Source organism: Stomoxys calcitrans, chromosome 2 (assembly GCF_963082655.1).
Source record: "Stomoxys calcitrans chromosome 2, idStoCalc2.1, whole genome shotgun sequence".
Classification (NCBI taxonomy): Eukaryota; Metazoa; Arthropoda; class Insecta; order Diptera; family Muscidae; genus Stomoxys; species Stomoxys calcitrans.
The window spans coordinates 2,393,286-2,419,500 of record NC_081553.1 but is presented as its reverse complement, the minus strand read 5'-3'; the positions used below and the strand labels follow the sequence as shown (position 1 = coordinate 2,419,500).

General features: G+C 36.7%; 1 protein-coding gene across 1 annotated transcript; it reads left to right on the top strand.

The window, feature by feature from the left end:
• Positions 1 to 12,536: 12,536 nt before the first annotated feature.
• LOC106083487 (trissin receptor) lies at positions 12,537 to 21,409 on the top strand (the record flags this gene model as incomplete). Its single annotated transcript, XM_013246537.2, has 4 exons — positions 12,537 to 13,328; positions 14,139 to 14,301; positions 15,189 to 15,369; positions 20,167 to 21,409. Coding segments are annotated over 4 exons (2,118 nt in total), but the record flags the coding sequence as incomplete, so codon positions are not given.
• Between the last annotated feature and the right edge of the window lie 4,806 nt (positions 21,410 to 26,215).

The window sequence follows — 26,215 nt, the reverse complement described above, 5'->3', positions numbered from 1 at the left end:
ACAGTTGTTGGAAGTCATAACGAAACACGTAATGCAAAATTTCAGCCAAATCGGATAGATAGAAAGCTCAAGCTGAGCTTCTAGAGGACGCAATTTCTATCCGATTTGGCAGAAAATTTTCATTACGTGTTTCGTTATGACTTCCAACAACTGTGCTAAGTATGGTTAAAATCGGTCCATAATCTGATATAGCTGCCATTTAAACCGATCTTGTGTCTTGACTTCTTGAGCTTCTAGAGTTTGTTATGACTTTTCAGATTTGTTATGACTTATCCGATTTGGCCGACATTTTGCATGAAGTATTTAATTTGGCTCCAACGACTGTGTTAAGTACGGTCTAAATCAGTCTTTATCCTGATATAGCCGCCATATATACCGATCTCCCGATTAGACTTCTTGGTCTTCTAGAGGGCGCAACTCTTATCCAATATGCTTGAAATTTTTGCATGATCGGGAGATCGGTTTTTATGGCGGCTATATCAGTTTATGAACTGCTTTAGACAATACTAGTCACAGTTGTTGAAAGTCATACCAGAACACTTCAAGCAAAATTTCAGTCAAATCGCATAAGAATTGAGTCAAATCGGAAAAGAATTATATAGCAAATATATAAATATTGATATTCCATTGCAGGATATTGTATGGCTTTAGACCATTGTTTAATGCTTTCTATTTAAAGAATACTATGGCAAAAAACATTTTTAAATGTTAGCAAAAGTGTGTTGTTGCTAGAAGCATTTGACTGGTTATCCCGTATCGCGATTTCAATTTCGACCAAGAAATATCATTAGTGGGCGATGTCAAATGGATCATGGTGCTTTACAACCATCCCAACTAGAGTAGATTTAAAAGCACACATCTGAATTTGAGCAGGGCTCTTTAAGCCGACTGAATTCACAAGTGCAATAGAAAACAAATCAAATCTTACTTCCCTTATTCCAATCCAACTTATCCAACGATGCCAATAGCAACAAACACAAACATGTTTTGCAAAACTCTTTTGTTCTTCGTACGGCGATCGCCCAACGGTTGATGCTGCCAGCGCTTTTTTTGTGTATAGGGCCAGTGGTGTAGTGACTTACACCGCATGTGACGTGCCTTTCGTTTCGTTTGTCTGTTTGCGCTTCCTTTTTTCGGCCTAAACATCTTTTTGATATTCCATTGCAGGATATTGTACGGCTTTAATGCTTTCTATTTAAAGAATACTATGGCAAAAACATTTTTAAAAGTCAGCAAAAGTGTGTTGTTGCCGGAAGCATTTGAAATGGCAGCCTCATGCTACGATGAGTTTATCAACGGGCTAGTTCCCTTGTAGACCCGTGACAACTTTTTTCTTTCAGACTTACAGTAGATTCGGTTTTATTTCGATAAAAATGAATTCAATACCCATTTATAGAACCACCTTCCAGTTCCTGCTAAATGAACCAATTGGCTTTCTTTGCTACCAATCAAATTTGTTGTGTAAGAACCCAAATAAAGACCAAAAAGAGAACGAAAACTTTTCCTAACTACCTCAAGACGACAAAATCAATAAACTCATCCTCGCCAGGACTTGTTATCTCTTAACTATCATCACACCACATTTAATTTCAATTGAAATAACATCGTTTAAAACACCTTCCCATCCTTCGCACACCAACGAAAACAAAGTTTGCCAGTATGGTATGGTAGCGGTTGGCAAGCAAAAGAGGAAAGCACACGCACTAGGAACTAAGTCACCAAATAGTCGTTTATCAACGCACAGTTGAAGATTTATTTCAATTTATGTTGTGCCAAATGCTAGAGTTTAAAATCCCCCAATTGTTGTTCACACATCGTCGCATTGTCGAGCAGCACTTCCAACAACGAGTAATCATGGAATTCATTTATTTGCCAACGATTCGATACGCTTTAAAGTGATTTGGTTTCCTTTTCCGTTTTTTATTTGTCCTCCGATTATCGCGGCTTTGCCAACACACACACACACACACACCCATACACATATAAGCACTCTCCTTTCTCCCAGAGTGAAGTAAGAAACGAGGTCTACGTGGCGTGATTCGATTAAACCAAGATTTATTATTAAGGGCGCATAAATGTTTACACCCGCCCTGCTATACATTTTCGATGCGATTTTATTTTTAGTCGACAATATTGGAAAATGGGTCACCGTATTGACGTGCCATCGCACAAATTAAACAAATCCAATGTGATAGTAAGGCATTTACATCTAAGAGCGGGTCAGGTCACTTGAAGATGAACTATTTAATCAAATTAAAAAAAAAAATATATTTCCTTTTTAAATCGCAAAATAATAGTGGAATAACGAACTTTGGATTTCCATTTGCATTACCTTAATCAACGGTATATACATTCTTGATTGCCATGGTATTCTAAAGGCCTGGTTACGCTCTCGTAAACGTACAGGAAAAGTAGAATAAATGTAGCGAAAATGTAAGGCGGCTATAGTGCGTATTACAAAAAGTAGCTTATGACATTACAAATAAACAAAGCCAAAATTATCAATATTAAGACCCATATAGATGGGGGACTGATGCTGGAGAACTTCAGTGGGGCACAGCATGCAGGTCGGAACAACTACTAATTATTAATGCAGGCCGTCGGTTGGAATGTGAAGTGCATGGAAAAAAGGCTATGTTATTTCCTTCCAATAAACCAGCTTATCTTTCAATAAACCTGTCTCTGTATAAAACCTCTCTCACCATTAGACTAGCTCGTATTAGGCTAAATTTTCAACACATTTCAATGATATCTGGTTCGCTGATTCCGACATAGCGCATATATAAACCAACTCACACATTTGACTTTATAATAAGCTACGGGCAAGCTCCTTGCATTTTATTTAACTTGTCGAAACAATAACTTGTTACATTTTGACACCCACCGCCGTAGGGGGTATATCTATTTAGTCATTCCGTTTGCAAAACATCGAAATATCAATTTCCGACCCTACAAAGTATATATGTTTCGGATCGTCGTAAAATTCTAAGACGATTTAACGATGTCCGTGTGTCTGTCCGTCCGTCTGTTGTAATCACTCTACAGGCTTCAAAACTTGAGATATTGAGCTGAAATTTGGCACAGATTCGTCTTTTTGATGCACGCTGGCTAAGTTCTTGAACGGGTCAAATCGGACCATATTTGGATATAGCTGCTATATAGACCGATTTTCCGATGAAGGGTCTAATGCCCATAAAATCTTAATTGTTCATCAGATTTTGCTGAAATTTTAAACAGTGAGTAGTTTTAGACCTCCTGATATCTGATCCAAATATGGTTCGGATCCGACTATATTGAGATATAGCTGCCATATAGACCGATCTGCCGATAAAGGGTCTGAAGCCCATAAAAGTTTTATTAATTGCCCAATTTCGCTGAATTAAATTAATTAATTTTAAACAGTGAGTTATTTTAAGCTTCCCGACATCTGACCTTAGTATGGTTCAGATCGGACTATATTTAGATATGGCTGCCAATTAGACCGATCTCCCGATAAAGGGTCTGAAGCCCATAAAAACTTTATTTTTTAACCGATTTCCCTGAAATTTGAAACAGTGAGTAGTTTCAGGCTTCTTAACTTCGAACCTAAATATGGTTCAAATCGGACTATATTTAGATATAGTTGCCATATAGACCGATCTGCCGATAAAGGATCTAAAGCCCATAAAAGCTTGATTTTTTTTTATCCGATTTCGCTGAAATTTGAAATTGTGAGTGGTTTTAGGTCTCCTAACATATGACCCAAAAATGGTTCAGATCGGACTACATTTAGATATAGCTGCCATATAGTCCGAGCTCCCGATAAAGGGTCTGAAGCCCATAAAAGCATTATTTTTTATCCAATTTCACTGAAATTTGAAACAGTGACATCCGACCCAAATATGGTAAAAATGTGACTGTATTTAGATATAGGTGTCATATAGACCGATATGCCTGTTAAGGATCTGAAGCTCATAAAAGCTTTATTTATTACCCGATTTTGTTTAAATTTGAAATACAAAATTCAACAGTGACTTTTATTTACAAGACCACTCAATGTCGGGTGCATGAATTATCCTATTTGTATCGGATTGTGACGAAAGGGGGTTTACATATATACCCGAGGTGGTGGGTATTCAAAGTTCGGCCCGGCCGAACTTAACGCCTTTTTAGTTGTTTTTCTTCACAAGGTTTTTATTGAATACAAAATTGTTTTTCGTCAATTTTTTTTCCTGTCACTCGACCTTAAGATCGATTTGTTCAAATAATATAACTTCCGTATCCACAAAAAAGTTATGTTTTATGGGCCCAAAACCTTAAATCGAGAGATCAGTCTATATGGCAGCTATATCCAAATCTGGACCGATCTGGTCCAAATTGAAGAAGGATATCGAAGGGCCTAACATAACTCCCTGCCCCAAATTTCAGCAAAATCGGATAATAAATGAGGCTTTTATGGGCCTAAAACTCTAAATCGGCGGATCGGTCTATATATAGGGGGCCCCAACAAGATATAGTCCGATATAGCCCATCTTAGAACTTAACCTGCTTATGGACAAAAAAAAGAATCTTTGCAAAATTTCAGCTCAATATCTCAATTTTTAAAGACTGTAGCGTGATTTCAGAACAGACAGACCGACATGGCTAGACTGTCTTAGATTTTTACGCTGATCAAGAATATATATACTTTATAGGGTCGGAAATGGTTATTTCGATGTATTGCAAACGTAATGACAAAATGAATATAACCCCATCTATCGGTGGTGGGTATAAAAATGGAAAATGGAAAAAACTTTTCACTTGGTCAACATTTATCACGAACTATGACCCCGCTTTAATACACTCACATGCGTCGTAATGCTTAGAAATCACTCGGCACTTTGGTAATGTTTGCTAACCCACTAACATCCTTTTTGGCAGAGGATAGAAACTTATCTTTTGCATTTGCATCCATTACGGGTGGATTAGTGGTCCACCCACCACTGGATGTGTGATGTGTGTGTGTGCTAAAAGTATTAAAAAAAACTTATGCATGTGTATGTGTGCAAGCGTCTGTTTTCAAATGGATTTGGTAATTTTTTATTCGCATTTATTTTCTTGTTCAACAAATAACAATTTTCTTGACAATTAGCCAAATTGATGACAGATAACCAAATAAAAAAAAATGTGGCCGGCACGAGAGTGAGAAATGAAAAAAAAAAAAAATAGAAAAATACAGGCTGCGTTGAAAGGCTATTGCGAATAACATTCAAATATCGAACAATAATCATATTTCTTCCCTTAGGCGTCCGTAGTAGGCCTTTAAGTTAGACGTTCCTCTTCTAATGTTCTCACATTCAAGACGGACGAAAAACGTGTAGGCAATTTTTCATTTTGGTGTTTTAATATAAAAATGTAAGTCAGATGTGTTTGAGAAAGGCAAATAAAAATTCGTTTTTGTTGTTGTTTAGGCCATCAAAAGAGAAGAGTGATGATTGATATAATAAAATTTTGTTATTTTAGTTGATAAGGGATCTGCATTAACAACAAAAATTGGGCATTTAAGAATTTACTTTTCGGAGATATTAAACATTTGCTGAAATATATTTACAGTGAGTTTTGTTAGCCCTATTTGTTATCCTCACCACACATTAGGGAAAAGTGTGATAAATGACGCTGTATATTGAAATATTCAAATTTCACTTCTGGCACTCAGAATTTTCCCCGAACTTTCATTCAATTAGTAACAGTAAATTTAAAACCTCTAGACTTTCATTTGAAGTGCGGCTTAAAGATTGGTAGATTATTTATGTCTGATTTTGGGGGTGTGGCGGCCCCTGATGCTGAGCACTAAAAGTAGATATCATTAGTACTCAATCTTCAATACTTTTCATTTGAATCCCATATTGCACTGATCGGTTTGTGCGGGTATTGGTGTGGGGAAGTTCCCCCATATATCCTACCCTAAATTTACATGACAGACTCGTGATTTTGGGTTCCAAACAAAAGTTCGCCTAAATCCTCCCACCAAAAACCAATATCTTTTGTTTGCAAATCATGTTAAGGGGAGGTTGCTCCCATTTCAGATATCGAATCATCGCAGAGCCATTCTAAACTATTTTAAGAAATGATGTTCAGCCGTTATTGAGTTTATTTTATATTTACATAATTTGATTTATATGATTCATTAGATCATTTTTAAATCTTTCGCTACAAGAACATAGCTGTAACGCCACGATGCACAGTGGTCTCTGCCATTTGGCCAAAAATTAAAGTCTAATTTTTGGTACCAAATATGTATACATTAACTCCTTACAGGTTAAGCATCTCAAAGGTATACATGTGAATAATTCATTCCAACGGTACTCTCTAAGAATAGCCCCAAAAGAGAGAAGATGTAATTACTTGGTTTCAGACGTGAGTTAAGTGCAAAAGTGAAGTAAAAACCACATATTTTTGTAATAAAAAAATTAATCAAATTTATATTAACAAAATCGTTAATGAATATTGAAAAGAAAGGTATTCACTTAAGTTTTATGTAATTTTTGTATGCTAGGTTATTGTGTAGTGTATTTAAAATAACTATTTTATTTGTATGTTTTTTAATGTTATCTCGAGAGTATAATCGAGCTTCAAGTAAGGTTTTAGTTATGTTCCCCTTTGAACTCCCCATTGAAATGTTACTTCAATGCCAATGGTGGTCTTAAGATGCTACATGTAAAATTTTAGCTGCAACTTTTTGCAACCCTCGGAGTTATGACCAAAAGACTAAAAGTCCCCCCCCCCCCTTTTTTTTGTAAGTTTTCGATTGTGGCTGTGGTATTGGTTATGTGGCACTGTATTATTTATCCTTTACGAGCTGAACAGGGTGCGCTTCCTATGACTAATACCGTTTACTTGAGGCCTATATATTTCCACGGTCCGTAAATAGCTTCTATTTTAAGGTGCTATAAAGGCTGGACCACTTAAGAAGTTAAATTCGCAGATTAGTTTATACGGAAGCTATGTTCATTTATAGGCTGTTTTAGAGCATATTTCTTAACATGCAAATTTTCCCATGAACATCCTATTAAGGAACAGGGACAAACTTCTCACATGTCAATGTTCTTTTTATATCCAAGTCCCAACGGCGTTGTGACACCTCTGTAAGGAGAAGTTTTTAAACACTATGTATAAAAATGCACCCAAATCGTATAAAAATGCACCCAAATCGTATAAAAAATGCGCCCTCCAGGGGCTCAAAAGTTCAAATCGGGAGAGCGGATTATAGAAGAGCTCTATCTAAATATGGTCCGATATGTACCATCTTCAACTCAGATGTTGGGTAGCCTCCTGCATCGCACTCTCCTAATTTCAGCGGTATTGGGTAATAAATGCGGCAATTATAGGCTTAAGACTCTAATTCGGCAAATAGGTCATTATGACAGCTGTATCGAAATAGAGTCAGATTTGGACCATATTCGGTTCGGACATCGGTGTGCATAGTACAAATCATTGTTTAGAAATTTATTGAAATCGGGTAATAAATGCGGTTTTTATGTATTTTTGACCGCTTTTTCCACAGTGCGAAGGGCCACATATCATTAACAAAATCTAACGTAACCTCTTTTTCATATGATTGTGAATTCAATTTTATTAATTTTATATGCCTAAAGAAAGGTAATTTTGTATGAAAAGGGTATTTATCGTATGTAAAGGGTGATTTTTAAGAGCTATGGGAAAGTTTTTCAAAAAAATAAAAACACACACACATAAAATTCAGAAAATGCATGAAATCCTAATTTGAATCGATAGTACGGTCCCTCATGCAAATGTTGGCCATGACTGCGCCTCAAATGGTCCATCCGCTTAGTCCCATTTTGGCATACTCTTTCCAACATTTCGGCCGGTATCTCACGTATAAATGCTTCAATGTTGTCTTCCATTGCGTCAATTGAAGCGGGCGTATCTGTATAGACATGAGCTTTAACATTGTCCCACAAAAAATAGTCTAAAGGCGATAAATCGCACGATATAAGCGACCAATTGAACGGTCCCAAAGGTGAAATAAAATGTTCACCGAACTCGCCATTTTGGACAAAAAAAGTTGGATATCATCTCACGGTAGCGCTCACCATTCACAGTTACGTTATGATTCGCGTCATCTTTGAAGAAGTACGGTCCAATGATGCCACCAGCCTATAAAACGCACCAAACTGTGACTTTTTCTGGATGCATTGGTAGCTCTTGCAATGATTGGGGCTGATCTTCCAAAATCGACAATTCTGCTTATTTACGTACCCATTGAAGCAAAAATGATCTTTGTTGATGGAATGGAAGAAGCGCGCGATTAACTTTCTTAACAGAGCACGAATTTTGATAATGAAATTCAATAATTTGCAAGCGTTGTTCGTTTGGAAGACGACTCATGGTTTAATTATAGACCAAACTGAGGATGTTTGACAGTGAAACAAAACACGAAACGTGCATGAGCTGTTTGAACAAGTGTTGCCAAAAAGATAATAGCTACATAATCACCCTTTAGAACGTATTTGGGATATGAAAACAGAATATTATTGGGTTCACTACTTTCTTAAGTTAGCTTATCATGGAATGAAACAAAAAGATAGCATTCGTATAACATACTTCAAAAGTAGTCTTCTCAAGGTCATCTCTGGAGGACAACAAACTGTTTCTTATTGTCTGTCTCCTTTAGGAATATTACCACTGCCCACCACATAACATCTTGCGGGACGGACTTAATTATCCATAATTTCATTAAATGCTAAAGTGACAACGAACAATGATGTTTGCCAACTTCGACCATGATGTGCATATGGCGACACAAAATATGGATTAATTCCATTAATCAAAATGGCAAAACCTTCTCAAGCTAGCTTATCATAGATACAGCATCAGGCACATGCTCCAAGTACGCTACTCTACAATAATCCATTTGTCCATTCATCCAACTGGTCATGTCTGTCAGTCTGTCTGTTGCTTTCAAGACCGAACAAACAAAAAGTAATTAAATTCGAATGAAAAATAGAAAAATAGAAAAAACAAAACAGATAAGCACTGCAAATTCTCTGGGAAACAATGGCGAAAAGAAAGTGTACCAAGGAACTCAATAAAATGATGAAGCAGGCAATGTTGTTGAGCCAAATTTGATTGGCCTGGTCACATCTGAACAAAACAGTGAAAACAGAATACCAACAAACACGGAAATATGATTTAATTGAACAATGAATGAGCGATGAGCATTTGAATGGTATTTGCCTCAACATCTGGTTAATGTATTTTCATCATCAACTTCAAAAATTTTATTGAACATAGAGGAACAATTTGCTGGTCAAAAACTTTTTAGCTGGATAGCTATGAGTAGCTGTCCTATTTATTACGGTATTATGTAGGTTTCCTACAAAATCGATATGTCTAAAACCATTAAAAACTAATTTTAGAAAAACAGCATACAGAATCGAAGTTTAGTTCAAAATAAATAGATTTATTTTTACAAGATGATAGATTTTACAAATAATCTTTCTCTCAAACACTCCAAGCACTATCTCGTCTGCTTACACAAGTACCCAGCAACACGGATAGCATCGGTTTCCTGAATAGTGTAATTTTCGTCTGTCGCGAGGTGGCCTTGTTTCTAAACTGCTTGTCTTATCCAAAGAGGCATTTGGATTATTATTCTCCGCATTATTTCAAAACTGGTGTCGTTTGGGTTTCGGCGGTGCCGAGGTAGATAAAATTGCTGACAATCTCCAGGTTGTGGTTCCCAACTTTCTTCATTTTCTTTCTCTGCTCAGGTGTACAAGACATTGTGGGATTTGATACCTTCCATTTTATCTTTTTACCATATACTGCCAGACCCATTTTCACCGATTTTCTCGCGATCCCTTCAAAATCTGCAGTTACTACTTCCGGCAACAAATCCATGATATCGATTTCGTCGGCATAGGCGAGTAGCATGTGTTCTCTTGTGAGTAGTAAGCAAGCGTCATCCTGCAGAGTCTTATTAATTTTGCAGGAACACCAAACTCAGACATGGCTTGAAATACCTTTGAACGTCTCTTCCAAGATTTGGCGCAGTGTGGTGAATTTACCGGGTGTAAAGCCGTACGCTAAGTACGCTTCGTATGTATGCGATGGGGAGAAGATTTATTCCCCTGTAGATGGCTCATTCCGTCTCGTCTCCTTTCGTGTGTACGGGACATAGTATCCCGAGGTTCATATAATGGGGTATGCGTTCTTCTAGCCAGATGGCTCAGACGAACTGATGTACACGCCTTATCAGCATATCGTTTCCGGTATTAAATAGTTCAGGGGCCTACCCGTCGGCTCCTGCTGCCTTGTTGTTCTTCAAGTAGATCACTGCTACTTGGACTTTATTCTGACATTGTATACCATCATCAAGGATTGGTTCTATGGTATCCCCTTCGCCGCCATCGTCAGACACTAGCACACTATCTGTATCTGTTACCAGATTTCCTTCTTTATCTCTACAGGAGGATGTGCCTGCACCAAATCCATTGGTTTAATGTTTGATTCTTTCGTAAAAATTACGAACTTCATTCAGACTTCTGTACATTTCAATTTGCTCACACTCACGACTTTTCATTTCCTTGTATTAAATCAATCTCTACTTTTTTCCCGATACCGCAGAGTTGCTCTATATGGCGCATTCTTGACTTTAGTAGCATTTAGACACTCTTCTTCTGGTACCAAAGTACGGATTTTGGCGAATTTTCATGAAGTGAGCATTATTTTGCTTTTGCGCCGTTATATCATCAGGACAAGGTGTGCTTTTATCATGCAGGTAGGTCAGTTGAGTGCAGTATGCCGTTGCCATCGACTGTATTTGCAGCTATTCAAAGTCCAGCTTCCGTGCAGAGTCAGACTTTACTTTTCTCGTCACTCTCAAACGAGTGGCAATCTTTGCTGCAATAAGGTAATGATCCGAATCTATATTCGCTTCACAGATCGATTGTACATCTATCACAACGTGACCAAATTGGTTCCTCACTTCTTGATCTGGGGACAACCTCTGGCTTTGTGAATTTTTTTATGTTGAAATCTGGTGCTAACTACCACATTTTTTTTCCACGACACGAAGTTTATTAACCTCAACCCATTATCTCGTGGAGCGTAAATTTTCCGATTGTTGCACTAAATATATTTTCCTTCCTTATGTTCGCATTAAAATCTTCCAGAACGTTTTTAATATCAAGGGTGGAGCCGCGGTCGTATTCTCTCTACTCACTCTCTCTCACACTACTCTCTCGTTGGTGCTAATTTGTATATGTCGCTTTGAAGCAAACGAGCGACGTCCGAGTTTAAACTGCCATCGCAAATACTTATGCTCATTTTCTCTTGCATATCCGGTGGGATGATGAGTGTTTGCCAAAAACGACACAAACAACGCAATTTTGTTTTTAACAAAAAATTCCGAAATATTATGAAAACTATTATCTAAGTAGGAACAAAATAAAACATTAGCTATATTAAAATATCGTTTTGTTAAAATAAATATGCTTTCTAATCTATGTAAAATCAACACCGCAGTTATGATTTGAATCAATGTATTGTGTTGATGCGGTGTTTCAATTCTCTCGCCCTACATTCACTCAAAACACCGCCATGGACAAAGACGATGTTAAAAGCAGACGCCAGCGGTAGCTTTCAGCTAAGCTTCCCGTGATAACGATGAATACCACACAAGTCGGAGCTTAAAATACCAGTCTGTGTAGTGCTCACAGTTATCCCGTGTCGGCCGGGATAATGATTTTATTCCATTCATTCAGTATACCATTCGTTCGTCATCTTCCCAATTCAAACCAAATATACTCTAAAGTCATAATTTCATGGCAATTCCAATGAAAGTGTCAAAGTCATAACACCACACTCATTGATATTTGTGACGTTATTCATATGTCATTAATCTTTCCCACAAATTTTCCAAAAGGACTTCCTTTGTGAGCTTTACCTCAATTGAAGACATTGCAAGTGGTATTAAGAATAAAAAAAACAATCCTTAGTTAACATTCACTTCTTTGTGATTCATTTCTTTCATTTCATTTCTTTAAGCGAATCGATTGAAAGGATTAGTGGCATCCCTGTGGGGAACATAATCTCCCGTAGCAAAAGGATAATTGACAAATGCGCTAAGTGCTTTGCGTCATTGAGAAATGACCACAAATTGAGTTATTCAATCCCAACAATGACCGCGCTCTGCATCAGACCTTGAAGAAGGAACCTTAAAGAGGCAAGACGCAAGTATTTGAAACAAGCGGAAATAGAAAATAATAACAATCGGGATAAGTACATCAAGTGTTCCAAGTATCCTGTGGCCAAACACACACATACACAGCCACCCTCGAGCACCACACTGTAGGACATTGTGTATGTAGTTTGTGTGTGACTTAGGAGGCTAGCACTCATATGACAAAATTTCGGTCGAAGTCGAAGACATGTGATTATGTGGGTGATTTTCTCTGCATAGGAGTCATGGCAAGTTGCTGCTGATGATGATAATGATGATGTTGCTGCTTTCCATGAACGGATATGGACAATAAGCGAGTAATTTGATTTAAAACGCCCTCCAAGTTAAGATTGCACCATATACCACGTATAGCAAACAGGCAGCGGCGGCGTCGGAGGCGATTTTGAGTGGTCCATTAAAGGCTGTGGCAGAATGCCTGGTCTGTCGCTTCACACGCCCACCATACCCACAGGCAAAGCGAAGCGAAGAAGAAACAGAAGAACAACGAAGACAACGACATCAGCGACAAAAACATAAACATGGCATACCCTTCGCCGCCAAATCAACTATACCAAAAAGAGCAACAACAAAAACAACCGAACCAAATAGAACCACCAAAACATCCCAGCCACTGCGATGGGCATTGTCAGCAGCAGCACGACCAATTCAGTGCCAAAATTTGGGCATCGTTTTTATTGTCCTCGTCTGGCTACTCACATTCAATGTCGGCAAGGTCAGTGCTGTGGACGTGTCGGCGGCGGTAACCTTCCCCAACAAAGCCACTGCTACTTTACTCCATGCAACAACAATTCTCTCCCATTCCGACAATTTAATAGCTTCCCTCTCCCAAAACGTTGGAGTTCTTCAGACACATGGCCACAATAATGAAGTCCTTTATGCAGAAAGTGATGAAGTCACCACCAACGATAACCGCCTTAATTCCACACCTCCAACTCCTATCGTATATCCAACAACGTCATTTAATGACTCCATCACTGCCAGCAACAGCTCCTCCAATGCCACCTTTGATAGCGAAGTGCCCGAAATTCCAGCATACATTCGCACCACTGCCATGGTTTTGTGCATTGTCATCATGCTAATGGGTGTTATTGGAAATGTCATGGTAAGTATCAACTCCCCACGTTAGCCCGTTAAGCTAGATTTCGAAAAGTAATTCTTGATTTATCCGCTTAATGACGAAGGAATTTTTCCGACCAAGTAAAAGTTTTGATTGAATATTGGGGAAAAGTTTTCTTTTTGTGGAGTGCGGGAAGTGAATATAATAAAAAAAAGTGTATAATTTGTTTTTACATCAAAAATAATGCCTGATGAGGAATAGGATAATGGAATGTGGCGGCAATAAGAATAATCTGATTTCAGTAAGAATAAGCAGTACACAGAGCAACTAGTTGATTGAAAATTCATCTAAATTGGGTAATTAACGTCTCCATAGCAAGAATTCAAATTGTGTAACCGATATACCTAAACAAGGACTGATTGGGTCCATTTACTGTCGTACGCGACCAATCGAGGAGTTACAAATGGATTAAAGTAGGTCTTAATAATACACTGCGTTTCACCAGGTTAGAAGCTTTGAAATAATGGCTGAAGGACGCGTCTTATCGAATGATGGTGGAGAGTACTTGGATTTTTTATGACATTTGTGAAAGGATTACCACCCAATGATGCTCTAAGTTCTGTATAACCTTTCACAAATTTCATAAAATAAAATCCAAATACTCTCCCCATCTTTCGATAAGACGCTTGCTTCACACAATATTTCAGTGGTTGTATCCTGGTGAATCGCGGAGTATATCTATTTTGGTTGACTGAACTTAACTAAAATTGCATCATCTGCTACTATATCACCCTTAAACTTTACTACCGATGATTCTGGGCCATTTAATTGTTATATTTTGATTTGTTTTTGCAGGTACCCATCGTCATTATAAGAACCAAGGACATGCGAAATTCCACAAATATTTTTCTAACAAACCTCAGCATAGCTGATCTTTTAGTTTTATTAGTTTGTACACCCACAGTTTTGGTCGAATTGAACACTAAGCCGGAAACTTGGATTTTGGGTCATGAAATGTGTAAGTATTAAGACATTGTCTCATAATAGGAAGTGACATCAAATTCACAGACCAATAACTTACACGCGCTATTTTGGTTCATACTCTATTTTTAAGTAACGATCTGATTGAAGAAAATTTTAATTATTTCATTACGTTTGTTTCATTTCCGATTTTTGTGAAATAAAATAATGGTTGTGTATGAAGGAAAAAAGCAAAAAACAAGTAAAAACTCGTTAAGTTTGGCCGGGCCGAATCTTATGGATCGCATGTGACAAGTTCTTTGAATGACTTTCAAATATATAGCTATATCAAGATATAGACTGATGTGCACCGTATTTGCCATGGCTGTTACAAATACCACCTCCAAAATGTCAGGCAAATCGAGTAATAATTGTATCCTTCACGGTGTCAGGAAGTCAAATTGTGAAATAGGTTTATGTGGCAGCAAAATCAGAACCGATTTAGACCATACTTGGCAGATTTGTTGGAAGTCATATCAAAACGATTTGAAATTTCAATCAAATCAGGCGGTAATTGTGCTTTCTAGAGGCTCAAGAAGTCAACTCAAAATATTGCTCAAGAAGTGAAATAGCGAGATTGGAGCGTATAAAAAATTCATACACAAGTAAAAGAATCTCAAAAATTTTCATTGAAATTTGTAAATTTTTTTAACACCAAACCTTGGCCACTGTCGTCATTTTCCACTGACTTTTTTAATGTACTTTGTGCTGAAACTCAACATGGTAAAGGGTATCGAAAAAGGTAGTCTATGGCCGACTTAAATCTATACATACTTGTTTTTTACATTTTGTATTGTAGAATTGTTGCATCAAGGCCCAACTCAATTCTTAAGTATTTCATATTCTCTCCATATTTTTTTTTTTTTTTTTTTCATTAATTCACAGGTAAGGCTGTCCCATTTATTGAACTAACCGTCGCCCATGCCTCCGTACTGACAATTTTGGCCATATCATTTGAACGTTACTATGCGATTTGTGAACCTCTAAAGGCCGGTTACGTTTGTACCAAGACGCGCGCAATTCTGATCTGTTCACTGGCTTGGGGCATTGCGGCCTTATTTACGAGGTAAGTGACAAATTGCCGGTAATTGTTGTCATCTGTCATTAGTAAACGACCATCATTAATTCATTCAATCGTTCCTTCATTCGTAGCACTTAGAAATCTGCTCATTTTTTCGCATTAGTATCATATTTTTCCATATTTATTATGACTGTTCTGTCCTATTCGAATCGATTGGATTCGTTACGACTCTTTTTTTTCCATTTTGAAGTAGTAGTTGCATGCATGAGATGCCCAATGTAGAGTTGAAAAGCTTGTGATTTAGAAGCGTGTTTTCTAATTGATGGTAATGACTTGCGCTCATTGTAGCATATGGTAATGTAGGTTCGCTAGCTGGCTGGATGACTGGATGGCTGGTTGGTCGGTGTGAACAATTTTATTAATTATTAACATAAAAATCATAATAAATTTCAAATGAAATGACTGTTGTTGTGATAATGCATTTAAATCGTCATATTTCATATATGAATATTCCATTCGACATAAAGTGTTGACAATTTAAATGACCTCGAATGATAAATGTTTAATGAAAATTAATGTCTGCTACAACCGTTTATGAAGCAAGACGAAGTTACCATTTAAGAACAAATTATGAAATGCCAGTTTTATTGCATAAAACGTTAACGATGTTATTATTTCATAATAACATCGAATATGGTTGCAAAATATGTACAAACTACCAGAACTATTTGCCGCAAATAGATTCTTGTGCAAATTTTATATAACAGACTTTTTACTATAATACGAGTATTACAATTGTGGTGTTATCGAAATGATCAATACCTTCATGAGTGTACCCTGAGATGAATCAGCTGTTTAGCACTAAACATCTGTTTAGAATTATTTACAAAATGCAATGTCTATTTTTAAGGATAACTATAGAAAGGAAATTAGAATTAAAGAGCTGTTATCTATGCATGGTATATAAGGATGCAAATCTGAAATAAAGATCAATTAAGTTTCAAAAGCCGAACTGTTGGCTTATCAAGAAAACCCTATTTGTTTTATTGCGTTATTCAACGGCAAACGCAATAGGCAGGTCCTTAGATATACCAAAGAGCACTATCATTATATGGCGATCCTGCCAAACAAAACGAAAGTTAAGGTAAACAAAACCAACGAGGCGCCAACCATTGCTGAGGGTCCAAAGCGGTTGTCCATAGCGGACTACTTGGCTAGACAGCAAAAGCGCAAAGAAGACCGGCTTACTCGTATTCCCGTGACAGAGGAGCAAAATCATCAAAGGGGTGGCTAGTTGGTAAAACTTCGAAGACAACTTGCAGATCTCAGAGGCAGAATTTTTTCTGACCCACCACCACCATGAAGCGTTATCTATGTATCTATTAAGCGCCAGCAAGAGCACCAACAAAACTTTACTGCCAGTGGTGTTTCGAAGCGCCGGCAAACCCAATAGGCAGGTCCTTAGAACTATCATCACACAATATTGTCAGTATATCATACTCATTCAGTTTCAGATACATATCGAACCGCAAACATGTGGTGGAATTGATAGCTTTATGTGTATATGGCTACCATTTTTATCAAATGTTAATGAAATTTGAAATATTAAGTTGTTTTATAACCCACAACAATATTGCCAAATCGGACTATATTCAAATATAGTCTTGAGCTCGTAGAAGGCATGAAATATTCAATAGTGAATTGTAATGAAACGCTATTCCCGTGTCCAATAGAATTCAATTTGGATTGTATATGGCTATAGCTTCTATACGCACTTATCTCCCATTAAAAGAACACTTTTTAACAGATTCATAATGTTGAGGAAAAAGTATGAATAGGTGTTTTTTAGCTTGTTTATGTGTTCCGTCAGACTCAAAAGCGTTACAATGGTTTTTCGGTAAGATTCCAGGAAATTTCAAAAAGTTTTTATCCTATTGTATGAAAAGTAGTCGACTTTGAGAGTTTTTCAAATATGCCTAAAGCTAGGTTCAAATGTTGAAGATTGCTTTGGCCCTCGACTAAACTTAAACTTTTTACATAACAAAAAACATCCTTCCTAGAAACGAAATTATGGAGTTTTCGCCATTGGATTTCGATTGTGGATGAATGTGCTACGTCCAATTTTTCTGTGCTCTGTAAAGAGCTGAACTAGATTTTCGTAGATCACTTAAATTCTTTACAAAAAAGCAATGTGGAACAAAAAATATTTTTTTTTTATTATGTTGGCACTCGGGGATTTACGTATTTTAGGAAGTTTAAGAAACCGTCTAAGAATTTTTGTTTAAACAATGCTATCACAATGTTTTTTTTTGGAATTTTACATTATTTCTTTTTAAAAGCTTTTTGGTAAATGTAAAAGTAACAACAAACATTTCAAGTAAAAAATTAATAAATGGCATATGTAACTTAATGAATGACAAACTGCTCCACCGTCCAGTAGACTCCAGCCATAGTGTAAAAACAACAGAAAACAGTAAACTAATAAAAACAATAATTACTCATTAATGTCGTTCTTATTCACATCTATTTTCCTCTCCTAACAAAGACAGAAATCTATTTTTATTAACATTTTTATTTTCTTTAAATGCAAATTAAATTTTCAAACAAATTCACCCTGCCCATAAACCATCATTCATAAATCTCGCCAATACAAACAAATGCAAAGGCGATTCCATAGGCCGCTACTCTCGCCATTCACATGAAAGCCTTTGATAATGGATCAGTACAGCCGTATGTGGAGCGAGTAGGGGGTACCGTGTGTGAAATAAATTCTCACACTTTAAACAGAAGGCAGAGCTAGTGAGAACATGTACACACTTTCTTCTCTAATATCTGGTATTCAATTGTATATGCATGTATGTATGTATGTAAATAGATAACACCACAGACAGCAACAACTGCTAGGCAATCCAGATTACAGTTGTTGAACATGCAGATGAATATGACAATGCCTGTTGTCCTGCTATAAAAACACTTTTTAAATTGCTGTTTACCATTGTAACAATATCGAATGAGATTAACACCACTCTCTCCCACACATATTTTTCTTTTAGCATTCTTCTCTTTGTGGAGCCTTGTTTCCCGCTGTTATGTTTTTTGTTTGTTCTCTAAATAATATTTTGTTTGGTGTTCTTGTTGTCACCCTTATCAGACATTGACACTTTCTGTTATTCTTCCCCTTTGTGGTGTGTGCGTTTTTTTTTACTTTTTAATAAAATTCAAACAAAACACGTCACACCCGCAAAAGTCTATTGCTCAAGGCACTTTAATGTGAACATTATCGAAAGTTGACCAAAATCTTGGTCAAGTTTCGTTTCTTTTGTTTTTGGTGTTAATTCTATTTTATCGACAAAGTGAAAAGAAAAAATTATTACCGGGAATGATAAACACAGAAAAATACTTTCTTACACATTAATTACATGTCGTTAGGTTGGCAAGGGGTTAATCGCCTACATTGCGGGCGGGGAGGTGTTAATAGTCCCTAAAACAATAGACGAATGGAATCGCAAAAGGGACACCCCTGCGGGCATTGAACAGCATGCGGCATCTGATAATGCTGCTAAAAGCATTTTCGGTTTCATGTTACACCATCTGCTTTCACTCTCATTGGCATTTCGTTAGTACATTTTCCCGTCCCTCCTTACCCTCCGCCTTCTGCTCCGTCGAAATATTCAAGATACATATTTCTTCTCGCTCCCTAGTCCCCCCATGTTGATGTCACTGTAATGGAAATGATTGTAAAATTTGCGGAAAATTAAATGGTTTACAAATAAAGAGGCGTCTGATATCGAGTCTTCATCACTGTCACCGATGATGAGAATGTCTGTAACGAACTGTGATAACAACGAATACCAGCACCCCTCCAAACCGCGTGGTGTCTTCTAAGGTGGCCAATATCATGTTTCTGCTAAATGTTCTAAATGATGAATGGGACATCTAAGATTGCCCCTGTCAGATGGCACAGTCGAAGTATTTAGGGTATTCATGATGAAATTATGCATTGGAAATTCTCAAGAAGACATTGAAGTACAATGGCCAAGAAAACATTTGATATCTTCCTGATGGGAAGTCTGCCATGCGGAGAGTAGTTTTAATAAGTGCAGTTTGTGAAACCTTCGCCGGGATCTTTTCACATATTTTCTGTTGTGAATGTATCAATGGCTGTACGTTAGTAGATTAGACTTATGTCGAAGTTAATGCGAAAACGCGTTGACGAAATGAATACGACAATAACCAAGTTCGATTACACGAGCCGTCTCTTTCCAATGCACCTATGCATTTCGTGGCCTCGTCCCGGCGCAATGACAAACTCTTGGTCATAACATTAAATTATATGGTTGAAAACTACATAACAAGAAAACCATTCTTCAATAGCAGCTATTGAATGAAATTTTTCAAATCATTCAATAATTTTCAATATACATTCATACATTCTAAACCTATAAACCAGTTTGCCTATAAATATGGCCGAACATCTGCTTCTAAATGAGCATTTTTATTGAAAATCCAAGTTTTATTGAAATTAAAGTCAAAATAAGACAAAGGTTTGATAATCATTTTTCCTCATATCACAATCATTTTCCATAGCATATTTCCTTTAATATTTCCATGCCCCTGCGGTCATTGTCCCCTATCCTTGTGCCCTTTACTTCTTTCATGCATTCACAGTTTTTGCAAAGGTTCCTTTCATCCTTAAATTACTACATTTCGCAGTCATTTCCCATAGCTCCAGCTGATCAAATACTCCTCCCTTATTGGCAAAACACCAAATTTCCAAATTCTCTTTGCTCTCTATCTTTCTTTTTCTCCTATTTCTATCTGCCATACATTCTTCAACTACAGTCCCATATTTTGGATATCTGAATACAAGTTCCTCGACTATATCGATGGGTCTTCGGTTCCAGTGTGTCTGACGCAAGCCTTAACGATTTGGACACTGGGTTTCTTCCTGATGACCACCATGGTATTCTTCATATGTCCCCTGTTGATTTTGATTGTCTTGTATGGGGTCATTGCGAAGAATTTGATCTCAGATACGGGAACGATGATGCGTATACGACCCATTAAACCGGAACTGAGTTTGAAGGCCCGCAAACAGGTTGTCCTAATGCTGGGAGCAGTGGTCCTGTCCTTTTTCCTCTGCCTACTGCCATTTCGCCTTTTGACTTTGTGCATCATTCTGACACCGGATAGGATTCACGATCTAGGTGTTGAGCGTTACTACAATCTCCTGTACTTTTGCCGCATCATGTTCTATTTGAACTCGGCCATTAATCCCATTCTCTACAATTTGATGTCAACAAAATTTCGCAAAGGATTCTACAAACTGATCTGTTCCGTATGGCTCAGCCTGTTCACCTCAGTCACCTGTGGTTACTGTGGGGCGTGTGGGAAAATGAGAGGAGTCAATGCCATGGCCATCATCACTACCACATCTAATTCTAATACAAACACCACCACCAATACCTCCTCCAGTATTTTGTCACGCAGTTCGAATCGACGCTCCAGTGATGAAGTTTGCAATCGCACCCGCGTCCAGATACAAATGCAAATGCCCTGCGGTAGCGATTGTGAAATGGTAGCCATGCTACACAGCAATAGTACGTCTGTGGTGGCGGCCAGTTTGCCGGCTCTCAATAAATACGGAGCAACGAAAGCTCATCCCCAGCGGCGTTCGTCATCCTCATCGATCCAGACGGGCGTGAATGCCCCCTCTCTTCAGCATTCACATCATCATCATCCGCATCAGCATCATCGCCATGTAGCTTGTAGTCGCTTGAAGGCCAAACATGTAAGTTTCGAAGAAGATGCTGCAATGGCTTAAGGGCTTTAAGAAAATGGTATGGGACGAAGTATGTCCCACTTTGGCCATAGCTTTAGTTTGGCAAGTCATTCATTTGGAGTAGTCTTCATTAAGTCTCCATATACGAGTATTGTATTGTGTATTTAGTAGTATTTAGTTTATATCTATGTTATGTCTGTATGTATGTAGTAGTGTATATAAATGTGTACGTCTTATCACTCAGTGTGGCAATATAAAATAGATTTGATGAAGACGGCGACAACGTCTTAGCTGAACATCAAAGGATGCTCTTGTCTTTTCATTTTTTCCACTCAAGTAGTCAATTGCATGGTGTTGTAGTTTTTCCTCTCCCTCTCTCTCTCGCTCTCTTACATACAGTTTCTCTTTGGAGACCACACAGATGGTACAGGATTAATGGAATTGTTTAAAAAAAGCTTGTGGTTAATATCGGCATACTGACAACAAAGTCTCTTAAGCTTGTAGATAGTGGCTTAATACGTTTATGGTCATTCATTATGACCAATAATAGCACGCATATTAAGAAATCATTTGTGCATTTAGGACCATTGATATATTTTGGCAAAATGTTTGGTAGTTATTGAATAAACCAATTAAGCTTAATCAAATCATTATATATATATATATATATGCTATCATTCCTTATCACAAAATTGATGAATGTAACAATGATCAAACATTATAGAAAGATTTTTTTTGGGAACTTAACTGACTCGTAAAATCATAAATTAATGCAATTATGAATTTCGTTTGCCAAAATAAGTGTATGAAATGAAAACTGTTAAGTTCTAGTCAGACAAAAGAAAGGTATAGACTTTGAAACTCTAAATGTTAATAAAATAACTCTAAAGTTCTCAGTTCCATGTCGTCCGGGTTCCTTGCGCACTCACATATACACGACTGAGAATTTTACATTTCTCCTTTCTTTCTAGAGCTTTTTGGACCCTATGAGTCTAAAGATTTCATTTGTCTATGATCTAACCCTTGACCCGCTCCCCCATCACCGCTTTATCTTCGTCAGCACCTGAAGGGCGTAATTTATATATTGGGTTGCCCAAAAAGTAATTTCGAATTTTTCATATAGTCGGCGTTGACAAATTTTTTCACAGCTTATGACTCTGTAATTGCATTCTTTCTTCTGTCAGTTATCAGCTGTTACTTTTAGGTAGCTTTAGAAAAAAAGTGTAAAAAAGGTATATTTGATTAAAGTTCATTCTAAGCTTTATTAAAAATGCATTTACTTCCTTTTAAAAATCCGCAATTACTTTTTGGGCAACCCAATACAATACAGCTGAAAGTTTAGTTGCGTTATATCTTCAGTGCCAAGTATATTCCAATAAGTTCATAATCTGACGTAACTTTCATACATCATGGCGGCACAAATTCTAACTGATTTGACTAAAATAATTTTCTTTGGGTGCTTCTTTATAACTTTCTATGTACAGTTCTGTTGTGACATTTAAAGAGTTATTTTTTAGCTATTACCTTTTTGGCAACACTGATTAAAACAGTTCACGCACGTTTCGTCTTTTGTTTCACTTATAGATAGATAGATTATCTTAATTATTCAAAATTCAATTATAAAAGTATAATATTCTTGGTCTTTTTTATATTTTATATAATACTGATAGTTTAAATTAGACAATGTTTTTGTATCAAACGTCTGGCTCATTTATGTTTAGATTAATTCTTGTATCAAATAATTCCTATAATTTAAAGCACATTTTATATATTTAATCAAATTTCTCCAATTATCCTCTCGTTGGCCGTTCAATATATTGATCATTTCATGTTCATCTAGTATTATTTTCCCCAAGTACCGTAATCGAAACTCTTTTAGTAATGGACATACTCCTACAAAATGTTGGATATTATCGATAGCCTGTATGTTGCAGAGGTTACATAATTTATGGTTATCTTCCACTCCGTATAAATTGCCATTTAAGTTAAGCATTTCGCCTTGCGCCTTTAGAATCCATATGATTTTATCTAAAGTATTCTCATCTGTTATATATGAAAGCCCTTTATCAAGATGTTTGTAAAACCGTTCTCTTGACTTTTTATTTCGGATATTACCATGGAGGTTTTTCAGTTTTAAAGCCGTTAGCAGGTCTATACGGAAAGTTTGACATTGGTTTGAAAATATTTAGCAGTTCCGGCCAATTGATGTTTAGATCTCTTGCTATATTTCTCAAATCTCTCACCCAAAACGAATTCCTTTCAATTAGTGCTTTTGTTAGCTTCTTTGGCAACCAATTTAGCAACCGTAATATTTTTTTATAAAGAAGCGTTTAATTTTGTCTACTTCATCTAAATGTTTGAAACCTCATATTTGAGATACGTAGCTCTGCATTGTTCTACAAACTGCTAAGTACACCTTCAATTTCATACGTAGACTGATGCGGTTATCCTTCATTATGTGGTTCCAAGTCGTGTTAAGAGCATTCTTAGCCTGCAAGTTTCACTGTTTCAATGCCGAACATCTACAGTTTGGTCTATAATTTAACTACGAATCGTCGTACAAACGAACAACGCTTGCAAATGTTTAAATTTTATTATCAAAATTCCAAATTGTGTTCAGCGACGAAGCTCGTTTTTGGTAAATAAGCAGGATTGTCGATTTTGGAGTGAAGATCAGCCAGAAGCATAGCAAGAGCTACAAATGCATCCAAAAAAAGTCACAGTTTGGTGCAGCTTATAGGCTGGTGGCATCATTGAACCGTACTTCTTCAAAAATGATGCGAATCGTAACGTAACTGTGAATAGTGAGCGCTATCTTGAGATGATATCCAACATTTTTTTGCTCAAAATGCAAAAATTTTAAGAAGTTGGAAAATTTATCATCTTTAAATTTGCCAATCTATGGCTCGAATTTTTAAAATTAGGACATTTTTTCCGTGTGGTTAACACTCGTTCCAATGTTTTGTTGGTATATACGTTTGGTAAACTAAAGTATTAACTGTTAAAAATGGTTCGCGGAGTTCACATAGCTGCAGATAAGGAAAAAAAACTTAAAATAAAAAAATCAAATCTTTACTTTTTTGATTGCGATAGGCTTCCCAAACTCGGTGCAGAAACCTCTTGGAACTAGAATTCTACTAGTTTAAAGAAATGCTTAGAGTCACTAATTTTTAAAAAATACATATGCCATAGAGCTCCTTCTTTCAACGGCAAATATGAATTTATGTGAAACGCTTAAAAATCCACTTTTCTTAAATATGGTCTTTAAAGATATCGAAAATGTATTTATCTTTAAAAATTTTATAGAAAAAAAAATTTGAAATAGCGATGTCAATAATAAAATAACGGTTAATAGAAACGAGGGTCAGGTGTTAATGGGTTAAAAATAATTAATACAAAGAGCAGAAGCGAGAGCCGTTTCCGTTGTCTAGTATTCGAAGCCATCAATACAAGTTCTAAAAGATGCACACAAATGACATGTGTATGCCATGGAAACTATGTAGTCGTATAGAGAAAAAGTCTATCACTACAAAGAAAACACATGCGGTGGAAAAGAAAAGCCAATGTAAAAGATGTCAGACTTGTATTCAATATAAGATATAGGTTCGATATAAGTACGACCTACCAATGTATGGCCGCAGAGTTATTCTAACCACTTGTGATCTCTGGCTATCCTTTTCCATTGCAAAAATCTCCGATCATTGAGCTCGTCTTGAAAGAGAAACAAGCAAAAAATTATGAAATTAAATGATCTTCGCCCTAACAGGCAAAAAAACTTAAAAATTTGTGGTTCTCAAATTTCCCATACAAATATAATTGCTGGACTTTCACAAATCAATAGTTTTTAGTATTACAATATCATATTTGGAATTTTGTATGCACAAAAATAGTTCAAATGGGCTCCCAAAATTTTAACGCCTATGTAATAACTTGTTTTTATCTTCATATTATGGTATTTATGCTTTTTTTCTTTTTCGTTTGCGAAAATCAAATGCTTGATTGATCAACAACAACGAAATCTGCTCATTTTGCATATTTATCAAACCTAAAGACATTAACACTTTTTTTTGGCCGGAATTGACATGCCGATGGTCATTAATGTCACCATTGAAAAGAAGTGACAAGAAGAAGACATTGCCAAACAAAATGTTTACACAGCAACAGCAACAACAAATGGCATGCGCCATTACAAATCAAATACCCCTTTCGTTTATCTTCTCCAAATATTCCACTTATTTGCCAAAGGAATAAGCGATAAGACTTTATCGCCTTCAGCTTTGGGAAAACGTTAACTTTTGTCCTTTGAATGGGGAGCGAGAACATCTTCTCGGCTGTTGCTTTGTGCCATTTAATGTTTCCATCTTTTTGGTCAGTTAATGTTTTGGGGCTTTTTAGAACCAACACAACAGTTTATTTCTATAAAATCACAATGTGAATCGATGGGTTCGCTTTTATTCAAGGAATGACGTTAAGGGACATCTACGAGAGAATGAAGCACTTTCTCCTGTTGTTCCCTATCGCTTTGCGAATCTTACTGCCGCTATGCCAACATTGACAACATCGACAAAAACAATCAATTTTTCGGACTATTAAACTCAAATGGATGTGCCAATAATATTTACTGATATCCAATACTCCCAAGAGAGTGAGGGTGACTGAGAAAAAGAGAGAGAGAGAGAGACGTTGAAAGAAAAAATAATCCCCAAAAAAAAAAAACAAAAACAAGCAATTTAGACAGCGATTTAAAACCATTGCGGAAGTAGATGGATGTCGCTACACCAGTCGGTGTGGCATATATGAAATACATGTGAGTATAATTGATAAATTGATTGTTTAAAAATCCTATTTAAATGAGAGTAGGTTAGGCAAAGTATTATAAACAACGATGACGATTTTTAAAGACTAGAAAATATATGAATGCCGCTATTTACATAGTGTGATACTTAAATGAAAAATCATTAAAAATAGCTTATAATTAAGTCTTATAACTCGAACATCCACTTATAAAACATAGTACGTGTATTGGATGCCCCACAATAGGACCACTATATGGGCCACTTAACCTATATTTACTTCGCCCTAATATTGAAGTTCGGTCCACTTTTAGCT